General features: G+C 34.2%; 2 protein-coding genes and 1 pseudogene across 3 annotated transcripts; 1 reads left to right on the top strand and 2 right to left on the bottom strand.

The window, feature by feature from the left end:
- Positions 1 to 9415: 9415 nt before the first annotated feature.
- On the bottom strand, positions 9416 to 11667 carry LOC131622166 (uncharacterized). 2 transcript variants are annotated; one of them, XM_058893195.1, is made up of 8 exons: positions 11473 to 11667; positions 11293 to 11389; positions 11119 to 11205; positions 10690 to 10817; positions 10500 to 10596; positions 10034 to 10092; positions 9817 to 9923; positions 9416 to 9710 (listed from the first exon to the last, which is right to left on the bottom strand). In XM_058893195.1, the coding sequence occupies exons 1-7, from the start codon at positions 11535 to 11537 to the stop codon at positions 9848 to 9850; spliced, it is 609 nt and encodes a 202-aa protein (XP_058749178.1). In that variant the 5' UTR covers positions 11538 to 11667; the 3' UTR covers positions 9416 to 9710; positions 9817 to 9847. The 2 variants fall into 2 exon arrangements, with proteins under 2 accessions (XP_058749178.1, XP_058749177.1); XM_058893194.1 differs by having other exon boundaries at positions 9416 to 9923.
- Positions 11668 to 12428: 761 nt separating this feature from the next.
- LOC131622190 (low-specificity L-threonine aldolase 1-like) lies at positions 12429 to 14136 on the bottom strand (annotated as a pseudogene).
- A 3849-nt stretch (positions 14137 to 17985) lies between these two features.
- LOC131622167 (uncharacterized) lies at positions 17986 to 18955 on the top strand. The gene is made up of 4 exons (XM_058893196.1): positions 17986 to 18003; positions 18093 to 18494; positions 18601 to 18646; positions 18762 to 18955. Exons 2-4 carry the CDS (start codon positions 18151 to 18153, stop codon positions 18765 to 18767), a joined length of 396 nt encoding a protein of 131 aa, XP_058749179.1. The 5' UTR covers positions 17986 to 18003; positions 18093 to 18150; the 3' UTR covers positions 18768 to 18955.
- Positions 18956 to 23694: the final 4739 nt, after the last annotated feature.

Below are 23694 nucleotides of genomic sequence, written 5' to 3' on the forward strand. Positions count from 1 at the left end.
CATTAACAAGGACGGATAAAAAGTTTGAAAAAAGGCAACTCTCCATCCATCTCATCCATCGAACACCAAACCCCATCCGCTTGAAAATGTATCTTACAAAATTCCAACTCACTCGATCATATGCCTTCTCAAAATCCACTTTCAAAACAACACAACTTCTCTTTTCTCTCTTGGCTAAATCCAAAACCTCATTGACTACGAGGATACCATCCGAAATATTCCTACCTTCTATGAACGCCGATTGATTATTGGAGACAAGGCTTCCGACCACCCTCCTTAGCCTATTAGCTAACAACTTCGCCAAAATCTTGTAAAGACTACCCACTAAACAAATCGGACGGAAGTCATTCAAAGATTGAGGGTTTTTGACTTTAGGCACAAGCGTAATAAAAGAGGAAATGCAAGCTTTAGTGAGTTTTGCCTTGTCATAAAAGTCTTCAACAAAAGAGAAAATATCCTTCTTTAAAACCTCCCAATTACTCTTAAAGAATTCCAAAGAGAAACCATCCGGGCCGGGGCTTTTACTACCTTCACAAGACCAAACCGCATCTTTTATTTCTTCCTCCGTAAACCTTCTCTCCAACCAAGACCTTTCGTCCTCTTTCATGGTATTGAAAAACAGCCCCCCCGGGATCGGCCTTTCCTCATCCTCCTCTCTATAGAACTCCGAAAAATGACGTCTAACTTCCTCCTTGATATTTTCTACTCCTTCTATGTTACCTCTTGAAGTTTCCAAGCAAGTTATGGCTTTCCTCCTATTTCGCTCCTTCATAGAGTTATGAAAAAATTTTGAATTTTTATCACCCTCTCTTAACCAAAGATTACGAGACTTTAGCCTTAACATACTTTCTTTGTAATTAAGATGATTCCATAGATCTTTGGTTGCACTCCTTCTCTCCTCCACCTCCTCCTCTATATCACCCCCCATTTTTAAGACCAACACTTTATCCAAGTTATTGATCTTATCCGAAGCTTCTTCCACACGCAAATCAATCCACCCGAACACCTCTTTATTCCACACCCTAAGACGCTCTTTTAAAATCTTGAGCTTTTCAATGAGCACAAAATCCCCCCTTCCTCTAATCTCCAAACTCTTCCACTCCTTTACCATAAATGCTTTAAACTCTTCATGTTTTAGCCAAGCGTTGTTAAAACAAAACGGTTTAGGTCCCCAATCAATTTTCCCCACGTTAAGACGTATCGGCGAATGATCCGATATATCTCTTTTTTCAATCCTTTGGTCTACCACCTCCCACACCTCGATCAACTTTTTAGAAAGCAAAAATCTATCTAGTCTACTCATAGCTTTACCGTTATCTTTGTACCAAGTAAACTTCCCTCCCACACAATTAATATCAATCAACTCCATCAACTCTACAAAGCTCCGAAACTCCTCCATACCACGCCAATCCCGGAATCTATCCACCCCAATACGCTCATCCTTGCTCAACACTTCATTGAAAACTCCCACCACAACCCATTCCTCATTGAATCTTCTAGCCTTTATCAAAAGTAAAGAATCCCATAAAACTTGTCTTTCAATTCTATTACAAGATGCATAGACATTCACCAAGTTATAAACCAACCCTTTCCAAGAAACATTTATACCTACATAGCCACAGCCAATAAAACTATAGTTAACCACAAAACTCCCTAGCCTCCACAAAATGACCATACCACCCGCAGCTCCTCTAGAATGGCTTGCCGTCCAACCCACCTCTTTGCTTCCCCAAAAAGAACCAGCTAAAGCATCATTGAAATCAGAAAGTTTTGTCTCTTGCACAAAGCAAACATCGATATTGTTTGACTGAATTAAAAAACTAACGCCTTTTCTTTTAGAAAAAGTGCCTCCCCCTCTGATGTTGAAAGAAAGTAAATTCATGAGAAACTATTTTTCAACTCCACCAAACCCCTCCTTCCCTCCTTACCTCTTAATTCCAACATGCCAATCAATTTCTCATTTAAAGAATCCTCCTTACAACTCTCCACACCTAACTCTTTAATTGACTTCCAAACCTTCCTCCCCACATCAGTTTTAGACGTAATACGATTATTACATCTTATAATATCAGACTCAGCAATAGAGGAACCAGAGAAGGACTCACCCGATTCAATAGACTCAGAATGGGACGTCCCTGAAACTTTGCGGCAGTCCTCAGTCTTCTTCCCCCTTTTTTCTCTGTCGATGATGTCATCTTCACCTCCTCTGTCGTGTCTTGGTGCTATGCAGGCAAAATAAGATGGGGCAAAGGGAACTTTACTCCCCAGGTTCTCCACTGATTTTTTCTTCTTTTTTCTGTCTTTTAACGTTAACACCTTATCGTTTTCCTTTTCTTTTTTCTTTTGACTAATTCTCCTACAACTTTCATCAAAAGAAACTTTACCCACAAACTTATCCGAATTAGACTTTGGCCCATTTACTTGGCCCAACTCTCCCTTTGGCCCACTAGAAGACCAATTACTTTTCAAAAAAACCGAGTCAGCCTCTCCACTGACCCCAGCCGTTACATCACGTTCACAAGACTCCCCCTCTAAGTTTTGAGAACAGCTGTCACTGTTAGCATTTATTATCTCCTTCTTTTTTGCCTCGGTACTCTCCTTCTCTCCTTGAGCAGATAAGTCAAACCTCACCTTTTCCTCTACCTTCTGGCTATTACCTTCTTTCTGCACAAAAAACAAGCTACTTTCACTAGACACAACCTCGTTTGCTAGACTTCCCTTATTTGTCCCATCAGCCGTCTGAAACATACCAGCTGCGTCAGAAACCTTCCTGCTGCCCCCCCCTTCTTCATCGGACAGAAATCCCTCCGGTGGTGACGAGAGCTCCGATTCAGAATCCTCCAAAGCACTCGTTATCTTTGTAGTTGATTCCTGTCCTACCTCGATCTCAAACAAACTAATAGCAAAAGCTTGTCCTTCTAATAAGAGATTAACCTTATGCTCAATCCTCTCCTTCGGTTCCGTAAAGACACATACTTTCGCTTCCGCCATCCGATGTTTCAACTTAGTCGTTTCATCAGTTTTTACAAGTCTTCCTCTTTCTCCCACCAAAAGAGAGAAGCATTTCTCATCCCAAGCGTGACAAGGGACTCCCAAGATTTTTAACCAAGCATATCGCCCTGTGTCAATGTCCTGAGGTTTCCAAGGTTCTATAGAGTAAAACCATTGGCTCCACCAAGATTTTCTCTCCTCTATGAATGTTTCGACATCTCCTCCTACCAAGTCCTCCAATAAACATAAGTTGGGTCCCAAAGTAGTTACCCTAATATTGAAAATACCCTCCTCGTGGAATAGACTTTTGACATCAATCATCCTATCCGGCTCCTTGATTCTCCCTGTAAAAGCTTTACTATACTGATCATGATCTTCGCCACTGGGTTGATATGTTACTCTTTTTAACGCTTGAGATTCAGGAATCGTGACTCTACCACTCCTTTGGATTACTTCCGCGTAAGTTCTGCCCATAACCCTCCCTCCATACATATTACTGCTGCCTGCTTTTGATTCTATACTAACAACGCCTTGTTTCTTCCTTTCTGCGTAACCTAACACTTCCTTACCTCTGGTGAACCGAGGTAGATTCGCATAAATCTTCCTCCCTTCTAGAACAACATTGTCCAGCTTGATGGCCAATAACTTCTCATCCTTAACATTTAAGAACCTAACAAAACCGTAACGTCTTCCGAACCTATCATGTCTTGGTGGTATCACCACCTCCTCAATATCTCCTAACTCCTTGAACTCCATCAATAGATCTCTTGCTCTCCATCTTGCACCAAATTCCGTAATGAAAAAAGAGGATATTACATCTCTTCCACTAACTCTTCTTCTGCCATCTTTAGCTATATCCCATTGTAACTTTCTACCTCCACCGCCTCCTACTCTTTGCCATTTCCCTGAGCTATTAGGACTAACCATAACTCCAAATCTAATGATTGACTATAGAATAAGCTTCCTTGACCTCCCTGAGAATAACAACGAGATACCAATACCCAAGACCAAGGCCCCTAACCCTAAGGTTAGGAGTTTAAGCCGAAGATCTCGGAAATCAGTCTCCCTATTCTCTCAGTTGTTGTGTTATTCTTGATAAATATTGAGTACACACACAAACCTCCATAAAAACTACCTCACCATATTCATCTTTGTACCACAACATAACTCCTTTTCCTTCTCCTCAAAACAACCATAGCCATTACCTTCTTCTTCATGCATTCACCACCTTTTTTATGAAAATAAATTTTTACCAATAACACATCACCACTTTCATCTCTATAACGCATCACCACTTTCATAATTATTATTATTTAATTTTAGCATCTAATTTTTAACCTCGGGTTCTAGGCCTTAGGCCCTTACGCTATTTACACCCCTCACTTTACTTGTTGAATCCCTTCTACCTTTTGTTTATAAAAAATGTGATCCGCTTTTACTTACTTTGTATCTCTTTTTTATTTATTTATGACATTTAAGAAACCTTAAATTTAGACGCTTCGATAATTTCAAACTCAAGTAAATTGTCTATTAGACTAATAACCCTGTGATCCCTGAGTTTTTATCTATAAGTTGTATAACTTATCTTTTGGATACTCGTCTTCCACCTAAAAACAAATTCAATCAATTGAACCTACATTTTGCATCTCATCGTGATCTAAAACTTTTTCACAAATGAACGGTGTTTCATCCATTCTGACACGACAAACGAACAAATGCTTCATTCTTCCCATGCGCCATTACAAAGCAACGTTTTAGCGCTCAAATGCGACATAAATACCTTTTGCTAAAATCTACCAGCAAACAAAAATGTATACCCATAACTACATAGCTTTGAGTTCCCTAGTGTACTTGGGGGATACGTAGGAGAAAGAGTACACATCTTGCCAAACATCCTATTAAAAAAAAAATTCCCCTTTGTAAATACGTCATAATAATTAGAATAAATTGAAAATACTTTAAGCTAACACTGTTATTTGAAAAACTAATTAAATAGTTCCCGTTGGAAACAACGGATGTGTGGGGTGCTAATACCACCTTCTCCGCGCATAACCGACTCGCGAACCTAAATTTGGTTGCGCTGACCATAATTTTGTTCTTTTAAGGTTTTATGGACGTTTTCCCTTTCCAAATAAACTTCCGTGGCGACTCCGGTTGATTTGCAGCGTTTATTCACTTGAATATTTTACATGCCTCTACATCTGGCGAATTTGTTGAAGATGCTAGAGAGTCAAGCCTAATTTAGTTAGCTTTATGATGAGTGTTAGAGTTGTTTACTTTCTTTTATTCTACTATCTTTTAATATTTTATCTCTTATTTTTTATTTTTGTTGTTTTTTCATCTGCCATTTAATTTCTTATATGATGGCGTTGGGATTTTCTGGTTGCTTGCACTTTGAGCAAGGCCTTATACCCAAGTCTGAGAAAAACTTAAGTTCTAGTTAGTGATTATGTAGTGTTTTCCATCATGATGTATGACTTACATGGGTGATACTAAGACCCCACCTAGAGTAGATCTTCTTGAGGGTATTGTTGTATAGTGAGTAATTTGTTATTAATGGAAATATACTCAAGAGAACATGTGACTCTAATGACCTTTGTATAGAACTCTAAACTTGTTATAAGGACTGATAGTCGTGTAGTGTTGGCCTTCAAGATGGACATCTCGCTTGGTTGACATGGGAACCTCACTTAGAATAGATCCTTTTGAGTGTATCATTGTCTAATGAGCAATTCGTTATCAGCGGGTATATTTTCCAATGGGATCCATGACTCTCAAAACCATGTCTAGAACCTTGAAATCTGTGTTTGTGTATTTTTTGCCTTCGAAATGTATGTCTCTCTTAGTTGGCACGAAAATCTCACCTAGAATAAATCCTCTTAAAGGTGTTGTTGTCTAATGAGCAATTCGATAATGATGGCAATTTTCTCAAATAAGATCTATGACTCTTGGACTTTCTAAAACCTTGTAGCTTACCTGCATGAGAATTACTAGTTATATAGCACCTAATATCATCTTTTCGTGAGAAATCATACCCGGATTGATCAAAACCAACTTAAACTTAAAACTAAACCATGCATAGCATTGCATTGCAGTTATCATAAAAAAAATTAGCATGTGCATTTTTTGTTTTCATTGAGTCTAAAGAGGATTTTTACAATTTAGCAACATTTATAAATAGTGTGGTTCAAGACATACCAAGAAAGCTGATGAGAGTTGATATGGCAATGCACTCTTATAATTTCCCTACATAAGTTTTCAAATTTGTTGAGTTTTGTAAAATTATAATATAAGGGTTTAGGGTTGATTTAGATGTACTTAAAAGATCACAATCCAAGATGTAATCTGATTGTCTTTGTACTTCTCATTTATCATTGAATGAAAGAATTAATTGTTTGCTATATCAATTTTACCTTTATGCTTCTAAATGATTATAAATAACTCCGAGCCTTGAGATTCCCTTAAAATGAAAGAAAAAAAATAGTCATTTTATTCTTCCTTCATTATCATAAAAACACACAGTTAATCCAATAAGCTGATTCCCCAGGACTCTGACGGAACTCGCAGTAATTCTTGAAGGAAATGGAAGAATTTTAATGGGGCCAAGAGACGCTAAGAGAGGATATTAATACACACTAAAAGGCACAATGAGTAAGGTCCTAAAGGCTTTAAAAGAAATATCAAGTAAAATAGACAAGGAAGATCAACCACAGTCGACTAAGAATGCAGAAACTATTACCCATTCATTCTTATTAGGCTTCTATATGGAATCTTAGCGCACTCAAGGGACGAGTGTTTAGATCCCACCTTTTATTCTACCCATGGGTTATACTCCATCCTTCGCAAATTCCACCAACAGCGGTCCATCTACTAAGTAACTAGTGCAGATCCCAATAAACACTAAAGCGCTCCTCGTCATTTATCTAGTACGGCAAGGGCCCTCTGAGTATCCTCGTATTGCATACCATGCAACTGGTTCCCAAGACACCCATCCAGAGGTTATATTAGAGGCTAATGAATTTAAGGAAAAGTATCAGGCCTTGGAGAAAAGGTTAAGAGCCATTAAGAGGCACAATGTATTAGGCCTAGAAGCACATGATATGTGCTTGTTCCCTGATGTGACCATCCGACCAAAATTCCATGTTCCAGATTTTGAAAAGTACAAAGGCCTCAGATCCCAAAAGAGTCAATTGGTAATGTATTACAAGAAAAATGGTTCCTTAAGTTAATAACAACGAGTTGATGATTCATTGTTTCCATGATAGCCTGAGTGGGGAATCGGTGAAATGGTACATGAATCTTGAGAAGAGTAAGATTCATTCATGGAGCAATTATACGCAGGGTTTAGGGTGTTACACAACCATATGTAGCGTATGTGTCACCAGCTCATCCTCTACATCCATCACCTTCTAGGCTGACCTATAAAAAAACCTTTGACTTTCACTCCTTAGAATCATAATACCCCTCAGAATCATAATCACTCTTAGAATCATGATCACAATCAGGGTCAAAATTAGCATAGGAGGAACATGACTTTATTCAATCCAATTCATGTACCATACAACAACCTCTACCCACATTTGATTCAGAATGCCTTAAAGGTTCACCGATCTCTTCCATCTTTGCCAAGACCATAACCACCATGGTACAATCCAAACGCTAGATGCAAATACCATAAAGGGGGTAGTGGGGAATTCTTTGGATGACTGCAAGGCTCTAAAAGCTAAGGTACAAGAGTTGATAAAAAATAAGATTCTGACTTTGAAAGAGGATGATCTAAATGTCAAAAGTAATCCTTTTCAAGAACATCGTGGCCTGACCATCAATGTTATTGATGAAAGCTTAATCCATCTCGTGATATGATAAGTAGAAGTAGTGAAAACTCCTTTAGCAAAATTCCATGCAAGGTTGATAGAATCCAACTTTATCATAGAGAAACATGATCGATGTTCTAAGTGTACAACCCATAAAAAAGAATGCGGAATTGTAAGGAAGAATATCCAACAAACGATGGATCAGGGTACTTTGCAAATCAATCATGCTAAAGGTGACGAAGATATTTGCACCTTGGAGCCAAACTTTGAGTTGCCAAAGCCTTTAGAGATTGTCTACCAGAAAGGTAATGCTCAGTCAATGGTGGGCCAGAGATCACCACTTGTTATCTATGTATTGGCAACTTTTCCTTATGAAAGTACAAAGTCTCACTAGTACAAAAATGTTAATTTACACCCGTTTTTTATTAAATTTACACCCATTATTTTTAATAAAAATCGGGTGTATATCCACAGGGTGAGAAATGTCTAACGAATTTACACCCGTTATTTTTAACAAAAATCGGGTGTAATTGGGCGTAATTACGTTTTTAATTACACCCTGTTTTAATAAAAATCGGGTGTAATTGGGCGTAATTATGTTTTTAATTACACCCTGTTTTAATAAAAATCGGGTGTAATTGAGCGTAATTACGTTTTAATTACACACTGTTTTAATAAAAATCGGGTGTAATTGGGCGTAATTACGTTTTAATTACACCCTATTTTAATAAATATCGGGTGTAATTGGGCTTAATTATGTTTTAATTACACCCTATTTTAATAAAAATCGGGTGTAAATATGTTCTTAATTACCCCCTAATTTAGTAAAAATCGGGCGTAAATACGCCATTTATGAATGAACAATTATATCTATTTACACCCTATTTCATACACACCATTTAGTTATATTTCATTTTCAGTCATAATATTGCAAATACTATAAAATCATACACATAAAAATCATATTTTAACTAAGTCAAAATATTTTTAATATTAACCAAAAAGTATACAAAATCATGTGCAGTCATAATATGTCAAGTACTATAAAATCATACACATAAAAATTATATTTTATCTAAGTCATAACACTTTCTTCATATATAAGTTTTCTTCTTCTTCTTTGGCTTTTGTTTTGGCAACATTTCTTCAGAATTCGGTATATCTTCACTTGTTTTTTGGTTCATTTGATGCTTGGTTCATTTGATGCTCCTCTACGCCACTGTTCTGGTACATAAACTATAATGACAGAAAATGGATGATAACTGATAAGTATCACAATATCAAAGTAAAGGCATAATTTGTTAAGCATAATCAATAGTATTAGCAAGGTCATACTCACTCAGTCCAATCCTTCATTTTTATTTTCCCCTCAACACCCGACGACAAAATCGTCAATTTGTTAAGTGAACCATAAAGGTTTGAGAGCAAAGGATGCACCTAATCCACAACTACCATGTTCAATTTCAACAAATCCATTGCTTTAATGAAATTCTAAACACACTTGGCCATAAAGGCAGCCAAGGTGGACGTGCCTGTTGCCGCAATGGCTCGGTGCTCCACCGTAGCAGGTACGCCAGATACCATAAGATGTATACACATCTTCACTTCATTACACTGTCTCAATGTAAAGGTAAACAAAATGTTAAAAGAGAAAGCATTGTATACACATCTTCACTTGTACAAATCTTAAGATAGAGAAACTGTTTACAACAAGCTGGAAGCTTACTTTAATGTCATCCATGAAAGAATGGAATTACAAAGTATGTCAGAGTTGTGTTCTTTTTATTTTACTAGCTCTGTTTTTCACTTTCTTCGTCTAAACATATGAGATAATGTGTTAATATTTGTAAGTATTCCTAACTCATGAGCCATTACTAGCAACTGTGGAAAACTTTTAAGAGGTTCCTGAAAGTATACAAAATCAACTATCCACATATATGATTAATTAAAAAACATTAAGAAGGTGAGATCAATCACAATCACATGGCAAGTAGTGTTGAAGAGAGCTTACAAGTTTTGAGTCATGAAAACCAACTACTGCATCAGTAGAAAGAGGTGGTGTGGATGAGAATTCTTGTGGCAAAGTGCCGTATGGCAAAGTGAGATGGAACTGTGTCACTGTCAACAACAGGTAAAACGACAGTTTTAAACATTCTAACACCTAGTGATTTGGTGTTCATGCAAACAACAGGTAAAACGTGTAAAGCACTTTTATAGTAGTGACATACCGCACATGTAACGAACTGGGCGTGACTTTGAGCCAAAAGACACATTCCCTCTCCCATATCTTGAACAAGGTTGACTATTAAAATTTACATGATAATCGGGTAGAAGTGATATACTCAACAAATGCTTAGCCACCACAAATTTTCTCCACACAACTCATGCTTGCCAAAAAGCCCAGAAATACTTGTGAACCAATAGAATACTAGTAATTTTCAATTTACTACCTCTCTTGCATGTTTTTTGCATGCTATTGTGCAAAATGGCAAAGTATTAGTGTTCTATTTTATACCCAGCTTCAACATTTTCACTTTCATAGAATATAGTATATTAATTTTGCATGCTATTGTGCAAAATGGCAAAGTAAGTCACCATTCTCCAACAAGAGAGGCTGAACAAAATCGAAAATGAATTTCGGTACTAATTAAGATCATAAAATTGAGTACTGTTTTGAGTGGTTTATGGTTTCACCTTATTTTTTATAGGTCCTAATATACCAGGCGGAAGTTGTTCTCTTTCTGTCCATGTAATACCTTTATCATATGACCGTTTCATGAATCCACTCCATCTAAAGCAAAGTAAATCAAATGAATCATAATCAATCCTCAACTGCTTAAACAATGGCATTTATGTATGGAGAATGTTAGGATAGAAACTTTACTTTTGAACATCTTGGCCTATTCTGTAGAAAAGCAGTAAAACATTTGATGGAAGTTTGAAGAGTACAGGGTTCCACATAGGAACATTTGATTCTTCATCAGCTACTATAGGTGGTTTCCATATTCCATTCTGCCAATCAAATTTTCATTTACAATATTAAAACTAGCAGTCAAAAACACTTTACTTTTCATTTTTATTGTTCATCCGAGGGTTGCGTTTGAGGGCGTACAAAGTAAACTACCGCATAGGAGCAAAATAGGCCGACTAAACAGGATCTTATTAAATATTTGACACGGTTAAACCATAATTAAATAGACATCTATTAGACCTGTAACTAACCTAGTCAGGACCTCTAAAAAATTACGCCGCACTCGATATCCTATGTGTTTTTAGGATTGTATTAACTACATACATACATAGATAGATATACCTTGTAAGTCTGCAACCATATTTTGACATCAGGTGCACCCTCTGATGTGCCCCCAAAATATGCAACCAAAAAATGACCCTTCTCAACCTGCACGTGAAACAAAAAATAAACTCATTATATATTATATTAACCTTAAAAAAGAAGGAACCTATAAACTAGTTTGTAGTTGATGACCTCAACAATGGTAGAAGCATGACAACTATTGAAGGCTGAATTTGCAGGAAAAGTGAATTCTTGAACAAAAGGTCCTTCAATTGTTGTGGAATTCAGACTGCAGAACAGAAAACAGGAAGAAGGTGAAAAAATTGATATATAATATATTGTAATAATGAACTAGCAATGTGAGATATTTACCTAGAAAATGAATAAGCAGTGTGAATGAAGGAGGCAAAAGGGAGAAAGGAAAGAAACAAAGACATGTTTGGTTCCACTTTGTAGCCCGTGACACAAACGTTGGAGTGAAATAAAGTCAAATACGTAACTCAATGTAATGTGTATTAAAATGTAATGTGTATTAAAATCTTAATAATAATGATAGTTAATAACAGAAAAAGATAGTCTCCTTTATTAAAATCTTTACTGAATAGCTCATGTCATATCATACCTTAAAAATTTGAGAACCAGAGAAGCAAAATTGCCACCAACGCAGTTAAATCCCAATGCAGGTTCAGGTATACCATCCTACCATGTCAATTTGATTCAAGTAAGCATTCAATTCTATATTTTTAGTATAGAAGACAACCCTTAAATTATTTTTGTTTATTTGTCAGCTTTGATAGCATCTCAGAGCAGAACATAAGTCATAACAGGAACAATAAATCCAAGGTATACCAGAAGACTCTTGACATTCTTCACTTCCAATTCATTCTCCGTGAAAACTCCAGCAGCACCCAAATGCTTAAGTTTTTCTTTAACTTCATCAACCCCAGGCCTAGAGAAGCAAAAGGATTAGCAATGCAAAATATAAGTTTCATTACAAATATCTTCTTCAGCCCAATGGGATAGAAAATGGGAACAAGAAAATGGTTTAAGAAACATTCAGAAGCAACCATGCTGGTTGCCCTCATTTTGCACAATAGAATGCAAAAAACATGCAAGAATTATATTGAATATTACTAGTCAATTAATCAAGTACAATTGTTACACGGATTAAAGTGAAATTCAAACAGCATCAAGATAAATGTAGAAAGATAAAATTTCTGAGATCAAATCAGAAAAACAGAAGTAATTCAGAAAGAAGAGTGTTAAGAAAATACATTATAGAGGTCAAAAATAGTATTAGATTTCAGTAAATCACATTATTGATGTTCTTATAACGAGTAAGCAAAGAGTAAGCAATTAACCTTTCCATTACGCCTAGAATCAGCATATGGAATATTCCGGACAACAATGATTCTCCACAATCCAACTCTCCTGCTGCTATCCAAAATACTAGCATTTCTCATATACATTTCTGTCTCTTCATCAATAAACATATAGAAAGGAATGTTTCTTCTTGCTTCTCTACTAATGTTCCTGGGCTGCTGTATTACATCATAGTTTCCTGATATATATTGGATGGAGCTATGAGAAACAGAAAACAAAAGACAAAAAAGCAAATATAGAACATAATCAGTCATAAATCATACCAAATATGGCAGACGCAACAATGATATCATGGTACTGATCCAACTCTAAGAGATCTTCCTCATCAAAATCAAACCCAGTCTGGCGGCCAGGTCTGCTTCCTTTGTGATTCATTAAGTTTTGAACACTGAGTGCCTGAAAAACCAACAAAAAGCAATTTTTGCTTTCATATACCGCAAAAAGGAGAAACAAAAATTTATGGAAAAAAATGAGGTGAGGAGGTTGATTTCAACTTATGCGAGAAACCATACTTTAGGAGACATAGAGAAAATGCAGGTTCATTTCAACTTAATTTGCTATTAGTACATACTGAGGCGCGATAAGGCTTTAATGTAAAATTTTAAGTCGAATCGTTAAAATACAAATTTACTTACAACTGCTGCATTAAAAATACGGGCTCCATCAATGTGAAGCTTCAATCCATGCTTCTTAGCAACCTCTCCAACTCTATCAGTATATTCAACAGTGAGACATCTTCCACCCGAGCTGCATTGAGAAAGTTTATCAGCCATAATTCATCAACAAAAATTTATGTACAATTTTGAAAACACGAACTATTAGAATAACAAAAACCGCTCACTTCACATGACTATTTTCCAAGCAAATAAGCCTAGTCATCGGAAACATTAGCTCCCCTAGGATCTCTAATCGCAGACTCAATCAAATCAATGTCAATCGTTTCATCATCACTATTTTTCAGCTTTCTCGAATGCACTCCTCCAATGGTCGAAATACCACCATTCTCATAAATATTGATATGACTAGTATCTCCCAGAATAATTTCACTTCCCCTAACCTCACAATGAACAAGTACAGCGATAAGGTTACCCATAGTCTCTGATGGAACAAAAAGAGCAGCCTCTTTTCCCATCATCTTCGCCATCTCTGTCTCTAATAGTAAAGCCGTCGGATCATAACCAAGAACATCGTCATCAACTTCAGCACTTGCCATAGCAGCCCTCATTGACTCAGTCGGCTTCGTCACTGTATCCGATCGAAGATCCACTATTCTAGCTACCATTTTCTCTAAAACTACATCAAACCAAACAGACCAAAAGTAAAAATCAATTACAATCACTATTCACACCTTCAGAATACCTTCACGAAATCAAAATCAAAATCAAACAAATACTCGACGCTTGCCAGCTTCCAGATGCTCTTGCTTCCGAGACGAAGCAGAGTTGTTGGGCAGCACCTGAGCCGACTCCATTGAACAACAGCAAGCGATCTAGAACAGAATTTCAAAATCTACAAAGTTCAAAATCTCATGAATCAACAACATCCACGTTGCAATGAATTTCAATCGAACAACCTCAAACCTAAAAATTCAAATAGAATTTCCCAGATCGATGAAAATTTGGGAACGAAAACGAAGATTTGATTTGATTTTAAACAAAAAAATGAAAAATGAAAATTGATATGTTAATTCTCTCTTCTTCGTTGTTTTGAATACCTCTGATTTGGTGTGCAATGGTTTTAGATGCTTCCTCCATTTTGTGTGCGCTAGATTGTTGCTGAAAAATGGGTTTGGTGAAATGCATGCGATGGGTTTGATGAAAGAGTTTTAGTATATTTTATTCATCTAATAAATATAAATCCATTAATATTCCCTTATTAATTTGATAATATTTATAATATTCACTTAACTAGTTATTAAGAATAATATTTTGAGTTATAAAAATAACTATTTTTTTAAGTCTATTTAAATTTACGCCCGATTTTTAATTTAACGGGAGTAATTGAGATTTAAATATAATAATATTTTTAATTTACACCCGTTTTTATAAAACAGGGTGTATATTTTCATATGATCAATCATAAACTTACCCTTTATTTACAAAAGTGCCACTGTGTTTCTTATTTACACCCGTTTTTAGTATATTGGGTGTAAATTTTAAAATTATATTGTTCATTTTGCACTAGTGTCTGTGTCGTGGAAATATGACGTAACTACCCTTGTTGGTGGAAAAGATGTTAGTGTGAAGGATAAACCCATAGATCTTATCAAGGATGTTATTACCCATATCATAGGAGCTAGTGGGATGACTCGGGCTGGTTGTGTCTTCATACTTGAACAACTCAGAGGGGTAACAACTAAAACATCAGATGAACTGCCAAATGGAAAAGAAGTGTCGAGTCCTAGCAAGGAACCAAAATTTGTTAATAAGTCTACTTCCCTTAATGAGACTGAAGAATTCTTAAATATCATCAAGAGAAGTGAATATAAGGTGGAGGACAAATTGCACTAGACGTCCTCAAAAATATCTATACTATCATTACTGCTGAACTCCGAGGCACACCGGGAAGCACTATTGAAGGTTCTAAACCAGGCTCGTGTGAGTTAGAATATCAAAGTAGAACATATCCGTGAAACGTCTGGATGAAGTCCTTATCAGAGTGTTGGTAGACACTAGCTCTTTGCTAAATGTTATGCCTAAGTTTACACTTGCTAAACTCTTGTTCAAGGGAACACCTTTAGGCCCATCGCTCTAATAGTGATACATTTGATGGGTGAAGAAGGATGATGATAGGAGAAGTAGACTTGTCGATACAAATTGTTGTGTATGTCTTTGAGATCACATGCCAGGTCATAGACATCAATCAATCATACTATTGTTTGCTAGGAAGACCATGAATCCATGCAGTTGGCGCTGTTACTTCCATCCTACGCGAGAAACTGAAATACGTAGTCAAATTTAAATTGATATTCATTTCTAGGGAAGAGGTCATGTTGGTAAACCATTTTCATCCTTTTGGTATATTGAAGCAGGCGAAGAAGCCATAGAAACTTCTTTCCAAGCTTTAGAAATTTCCAATATTGTTATAGTGGGTGAAATGGACTACATTAAGAAGACAAGCTTGCCTTTTACTTCCTTGAAGAACGCCAAGTTGAAGGTAGAGAAGGGTACCCCCGAAGGTTGGGGACAACTGATAAACCTACCAGGAAAAAGAGATCGATATGGATTGGGTTATGTTCCACACATGGAGAAAGGAGACCATGTCCCTAAACCCAATAAGAAAAGCATCTGAAGTATCAAAGACGTTTTCTACAGCACGAGACTCATCCATGAAAATCAAATAGCCGCTCTCGAAGATGCCACAATGGAAGAAGAGATTCCATGCTTGGTGTACCTTTATGCTTCAAATACAACTCTTAATAATTGAAGGGCCTTTAAAATCCCTAAGATCTTTCCATTATCAAAGTAATTATTTCTTTTTTCATGTCCTTTCGCTCTGCCCAGGGCTTAAGGATCATTTGTAGGGCACCCATTCTTTTCAAATGTTTTATCACAATAATAAAAAAACATTTTGTTATCTCATTCATTTTTTTCATTGGTTTACTATTGTAAGAGAATAGTAATTTCTTTCAAAATTCTTTCTCCTTTTCTTTCATTTATATTTTTCTAAAATAAAGTCATCAGCAATCATGCAAATCAACAACGGAACCCATTGAAAACAATACCTCTCTAATCCCCTATAACTTTAAACTCCCCAATAATCATGTTGAAGAAGATTGTGAGGACTGCAACACTCCATTTTTTAGAAATTAATTTAATTGGAGTTTGTGGTGTTTATTTAATTATATTCCTGTTGATTTAATTAGATAAGTTTGGGAGTAGGGATGTGTGAACATGTGATGAGGTGTAGAGAGTAATTAGAGATTGTTAGAAATTATTTAAAATTATTAAATATTAGTTTATGTGGTTTATTACTAAATAAAGAAAAAAAATAAATAAATAGAATATGTAGAGATTTTAGGGGTATTATGGTAATTGGACGAGAATAAGTGAGGGCATATTAGGAAAAGCATAGAAAGGGTCAAAGGTTTCTAAATAAAAATGGAATAAGGAGAAAAGTAAGGTCAGTTTACAATATATGTGAAACATAGAGGAAAAGGTGAAGGAGGCTAGGGCATAGAAGAACAAGATGTATCCATCCATAGTGTTTGAAGAAAAGAAATTCTAGGAGAATTCTAAGGTAAGGGTGGGTAACGGCTGTCAATTATGAATGATATGGAGGAAGGGTAGATGTAGGGTTTTTATTCTTGTTGATTGTTGTTGATTATAATGATTACTAGTAAAGGACCCGTGCGCCCGCACGGGTCACGTAAAGTCGGTATAACAATCAAAAACATATAATATTGTTATGGTTAAATAATAAATTTTAAAAAAAAAAACGACGTATGTATATAAACAATAATCAACATATCATAATGATTGATAAATAAAAATGTAATATTTTGAAAGAAAAAAAATATTAAATAACTAAATAATTAGAATAAAACAATTAATAATAATAGTTACAATAGAGAGGAAAAGAAAATTTGAACATAGATGTAACATTTTTTATATTAAGTAATCTTATATGTTTGATAATGAATCCAAAAAAATTATTTAAATTTGTGGACTACATTATAAATATTAAATAAATATAATATTGTTATGGTTAAATAATTATATTAAACAAACTGAAAAATGTATATAAATGAAAATAATTAAATCGTAAATATTTCGAATTAAAGCTGAAATATGTATGAAAACCTAAATAAATAAATAATTAGAACACAATAACAATTATTAATAATTGTGAAAGAGAAAAAAAAACATTAGAATTCTTTATTTTATAGTTTTTATGATAATATTAGTTTCTTTTTTATATTGTGATTTATTAAATTAATTTATATAAATTAATGATATAGTTATATGACTATTATGAATTTGAATTTGTAAGAATTAATACTTTATAAAATACCACAATTTTGTTTTTTTTTTCTTAAGATTTAAAAAATAAACGAATAAATAAGTATGAACAATTATTATTAATTATGAAAGAGAAAAAAATAAATAAAACTCTTTATTTTAGAGTTTTTAAGTTAATGAATCTTAACGTGTGATATTGTATGAAAAGAAATACTATAAGTTTTGGATTACATTATAAAATAAACAGACATCAATGTGTTATTTTTTCCACACAATTAGAAAATTGACTGATGTATAAATAACGTGGAATTAATTATTACTCTTAAAAAGAGTTGATTGTATTTAGTTCTGCATGCACAGAAAAAGTGGATTTCTCCAGTTTCCAAAATCTCTTGCACGTTTACCTACTAAAGAGAAGTCTAATAGGTAGTAGGTTTTTGTGTATATATGGTGATAGCAGCTTGGAAACTCCCACACTTCAAGTAAGAAAGGGCGAACAGTAAATCAGAAAGTTGGAAGAAAAAATGGTTAGTTTCTCACAAGTCGCCAAAGCATGCAGGTGGTTGATCTTCTTCTATTAATCCAATCTATTTATTTCGTTTGTTTTTTGTGGATTATGAATCTGTTCGATGCTTGTTCCTTATTTAGGTCACTGAAATTTCTTGTCGTTGAGGACCCTGTCGAAAGATTCGCGATAAAGCGAAGGATGAAGCAGAGATCCAAGCAACTCCGAATGAGGTCGAGAACGAAGAAACAGCGGATTACCAGGTTATGCAGTGAGTGGGCTTTACATGCAATCAACAATGTTGCATGCGGCTGGGAAAGGGGGAGTAAGATTAAGAACATATCAATGGTGTGGCAGAATGAGATGATTGGAATAAAATGGTCGGGGAAGCATCAGGAAATTAGGGCTGGTTTGGGTTTTGCTTTATTGGAAGACGTTCAATTTGTGGCTGATGTTATGGGAAGTGTGGGACTGCAGATAAATCCGAGAATGGTTGAGATATCCAATTCAGTGTATCTTGGTAGAATCGTCTTTGAAAGTGAAAGGTATGTCATTTTTATGCAACGACTGTATTGAAAGAAGATGATATTAGGGTAGATGAGTTTAATTCCATTCCACGCATTAACTCTGTGTTTGTCTTCTGTATGACAGTGACTGGATTATATGGGCAGATTTGGTGAAGAAGCTTAAAACAATGGTTAGGAACATCTCTGTAGCCACAAAATCTATTGTAATATCTATATTAAATGATTTGTTTGTTGATCCGTATGCTACTGGTAATTTTGTGAAATTGTGATTGTTGTGTAATGCAGGTTTAGGTGTTGATGGCTAGACTGGATGAAGTGGTTTTGCAGTTTGGAAGAGCAGCAGTTTGTTTTGAATGATGTTGTTGGGTTCTTTTGTTTTAAATCTATCAAGTTTAATGTAATGTTTGGAACCTTTTTTATGTTATATTGATATTCTGTATTTGAATTTTAACAGAACATGGTTTGATAACCTTTTATGTAATTCCAATATCATAGTTTTATGATTTGGACAGATGCTTGAACATTTAAATGATTATTAGCATGGTTTACTTTAGTTTAATTGGTGTTGTTATTGTAATGTGGCTGTGCTTTCAGATTTATTTAATTTGTGTAAGATGTGTGAGTTAATAGGATCCAAGTGTTAATGATATATAGTATAAAAAGTAAAAATAAGGATACCATTACATGAAAGTAGATATTGTAGCAACATTTGCAGTTCAATATAATTGGTAATAAAAAAAATTGAAGAGAAAAGAGCATCTGAAAGCACAGATTATGTATGGTATTTTTTTAAAAACAGTAAATGTTTAAGATTATTTATACTTTTTTTAATAGAATATTAAGTGTTAAAAAATATGTATAGTATTTTTTAAAAAATTATTTATTGATTCCTAATTATTACTACGTAAGTGGAAAAAAATAACTTGAAAATTTTTGATCAACAATTTTTGCTCTAACATATATATAATAATTTTAAAAATTATATATTAAGTATTTATAAAATAATATGTGACTTAATTTCTGGTTGTGATACATTTTATTTTGCTATTAAATTTGATGAAATTAACTAATAGTTTATTTAAAAATAGTTGATAAAATGTAATAATTGCCCCTAAAAAATTGATTCATAATTAACTAATAGTTTTTAAAAAATTATTTATTGATTCCTAATTATTACTACGTAAGTGGAAAAAAATAACTTGAAAATTTTTGATCAACAATTTTTGCTCTGACATATATATAATAATTTTAAAAATTATATATTCAAGTATTTATAAAATAAAATTTTTGGATAATTTCTGGTTGTGATACATTTTATTTTGCTATTAAATTTGATGAAATTAACTAATAGTTTATTTAAAAATAGTTGATAAAATGTAATAATTGCCCCTAAAAAATTGATTCTACTATATAGGTATAAAAAAAATACTTATTTACTTTTTTGCTGTTTAGAATTCCGGGAAATATGGTAAAGAGGAGGTAATAAAAAACAAAAAAAAAGGAGATCAAAAATATAAAAACACTGCATGGTATTGGTGAAGCTAAAAAAGGTAGTGTATGCATGTATATTTGAGGTTAACGGATGCTGATAACATAAATGCATTTTTTTAGTTACAATACAAAGCGTTGTTCCAAATGTTTATTAATTGTTTCGGTTACACCGTGGATAATAGGGAAAAGTTATGATTGATTAAATAGGTGTCATTTATTGAAGAAGTCTGGGGAAACTGAAGCGTGCAAGGTATAGTCACGATATATTTTGAACTATTCACATTACATCACTTTTACTGATTTCATTCCTCTTGTTTAGCAAAAAAAACAGACATTTCTTCTCAAGATACTAAGAAATGAAGACACTGAGGGGTGGACGAAAGCCAACGCATGGGTGGATATCAGACGACGATGAAGGTGTCATGAGGTCAGAAACATTATTTCCTCCTCTATTTCGGTTGTTTTTATTTTTTCCAGCCCCGATCTATTTAGGTTTTAGGGTTTTTTGATTTAATCTGCATGATAAAATGGTTTTGTATGAGTTTTATAAAATGATGTGAATGGAGTAGAACCCTTACTGTTTCTGAAAGTCACGTTTCGGAATATTGTGAAAGTATGACTTATCTTTGTTTGGCTGTTAGTGTTACTCATTATTTTCTAATAGTCTTCATTATCGGTCCAGATTGTCATCTTATATCTATTTTCAAGTTGTTAATCTTGAAATTTTAAGGTTATTTAAGTAAGACTTAGGATTATTATTGTTTATTTCTCCTTCAAAACGTCCTAACGGAGTTACAACTGTTCTTCCAGTGAGGAGACAACATTGATTGAGATAGAGAAACTCGTGAATGAGGTTGCAGATGGTTCTGAAAAAAATCTTGTGGCAAGTCTGTTAGAAAAGATAAGACAAAATCAAAGAAATCTGTTACATTTGCTGAAACTTCAAAGAATGCACCTGTAGTTGTTTCCAATGTCGTCAACACAGCTTTTCCTATAAGGAATGTTAAGGTTGAACAACATGATGTCCCCCTTGTCTCTGGGAACGATAATCAACCAAATAGCAAAACCACTGAGAACTCCAACACTGTTGTTGAGAAAACAGTTGCAAACAAAGCAAGTGTCCTTTGTAAGAGAACAAATATGCAGGCTGAGTGCAGGACTGCCAACAAAAGAGCTGATACAGATGGGAAGCCGAAAAGTTCTGTGAAACTTGCAAAGAAGGGCAAAAATGTTTCAAATGTTAGGATAAGGATGTGGGGGGGAAAGCCGACTTACTGCTGGGATATTGCTATTAAGAATTCAAAAGTAAAGAAGGATAATGTCCAGGTAAGCATGCTCGAAATTTACCTTGTATTTTAATACTGAACTATGTCAAGTGTTTGATCAATGGAATCTCTGTGTTATTGCAGCATTTCCCTAAGCAGATAGCATTAGACTGCTTGGCAAGTAATCAGAAGGAGGTAACCATTAGAGATTGCGATCTGTATCAACAATTCAAGTGTACTGTGAAGACGGCATATCGTAACGGGGTTCCAAGTCCATCTGAGAAATACATGACTAAAGGCTGGTACGCATATGTGAAGGCCAAAGGGTTCAAGAGAGGTGACAAACTTACATGTCAATTGGCCCGACATGGTACTTTCATTTATGTTCAGATGAAGAAGAAATGATGGGACTTGGAAATTTGTGGAAGAACTTGCTAATCATTATGTTTATTAAGTGTTTTCAGTATAAACTCTTCTTCCTTTATGTATGGGGGAATTTAAGTGTTTTTGTTGGATGGAATTTTGTGTTGAACTTTTACTGCAGTGCTCCTTAACTCTATCAAAACTCAACTATGTTTTTTGTTTAAATTCTAATGGTTGCATCTTTTTTATAATTCTGCTGTTATGGTATATATAAGTTTATTTGTATGTTATGGATGACTATTTTGGCACCTAACTTTATTGTGAATCCATATGTTTGGAGTATCAAAACTATTATTTTGTTAGAATGCTGTCATTTAGAATATGAATTCTTTTTTTACTGTACTTGTTAAGAAAGTGAAAAATATTTCAAAAATACATAAGTCCATACTCTATTAGATATTTAAATATATGTTTTTTATAATAAAAAAAAAAATGAATTAATTTATGATGTACTGCGAGTAAAATAAAATTTATATTGAAACATATGTAACAAAATTAAAAAAAGTAATAATGTATGGTTTACAATATATGTATACATGTTACAAAGTGTAATGATGAATATTATTTTAATTTGTTTTGGTTTTTATGTCCTATAGAATAAAGGCCCATCAAGTTTCACGGCCCAAGCTGTAAGTGTATACCTAAGAGCATATATAGGAAGTTTTTGAGAAATTTTTGATAAATGATAAAATCTTGCTCTATTATCATTAAAACATTGGAGATGGTGAAGTGGGGGGTACCATTTGTTCCTTCTCCTTCCAGCAGGTAAGTAGAAAATGCATGCTTAAAGCAAAAATTTCTTCTGACATAAAAAAAATTCAGACTTCTCTACTTTTGCATGCACTGGAAAATTGATCTCAATTAGGGATGTATAGTTGATAACTAAGTATTTATTAAAGTTTTTTGTTAGATCTGTACTAAGATGACTGTTGTTCTTAACAACAAAAAAAATAATGAATAGTTATATTCGAAAAATATTTGTTATAATTTGTAGAATAATTGTACTGTTGTATTTAATGTTTAAGTGATCCGGAAAGAGACTCCCTTGAGTGGGCACGCCAAATCATTAAAGAGTTCGACGAAGAGCAAGATAAAATGTTAAAAACTCTCATAAACGATGGATTTCTTACTGAAGAGGAATGCATTGCTGATTATAGTGGTGAAGTAAAGTGGAGGAAGCATGTCACAGAAGCAAACATGCATGGACAAAATGCACTGGTAAATATCTTGAAAAATTTAATGTATTTATGTATATATTTGTAAAACTCATTTACATATCATGCATGTTGTAAAATCTGTAGAATATTCCTATGGAAATATCGAAGACGTGCTTTGGAAAGACGCAGAATGCAATAAGGATGGTAGATCTTGTTGATGGAAAAGGATATCAGTGCGTAATTCTTAGGGCCAGTAGGAATGAGTATGAAATACATATTGGGGTTGGATGGTACTCTTTTGCAAGAGAGAAAAAACTAAAATCAGGAGACGTGCTGGAATTCTCAATGATTCCATTTTCAGATCTGATATTTGTTCAGTTAGTGAACAGGAATTGATGTTGCTGGTATGTTTTAATATGAAGGTACTGTGTTGGGTTGGTTGTTTTTTATCTTTATAGTTTGTGTTGGGTTGGATGTTTTTTATTTTTAGACTTTGTGTTGTGAATGGTATTTGTTTAAGAATATGGAATTTATGTTGAGTGCGATTTAGTTTTACCTCTGTTAATTTCTATGAATGATGTTGCAAATGCTATACTGTTTGGTAACAAAGTGAATTATTCTTAAAAAAAATTACAGCTTTATATTGTTTGGTATATGTGTTTTATTAAAAAGTGGATCTTTTTATGATGTAAATATTTTAGAGCATGTTTCTGTTTCTTTATGGCATTTAGATTAATGATATATATTTGAAGAATGTGTGAATTGCAAAAAAATAGATATCCATGAGTTGCATATACTATATATTGCAATTACAAAAAAAAATAGATATCCCGAACTTGAAATGATTAACGTGCATGGCGTTTAAAACTTCAAAATACTAAT

Source organism: Vicia villosa, unplaced genomic scaffold, assembly GCF_029867415.1.
Source record: "Vicia villosa cultivar HV-30 ecotype Madison, WI unplaced genomic scaffold, Vvil1.0 ctg.000025F_1_1, whole genome shotgun sequence".
Classification (NCBI taxonomy): Eukaryota; Viridiplantae; Streptophyta; class Magnoliopsida; order Fabales; family Fabaceae; genus Vicia; species Vicia villosa.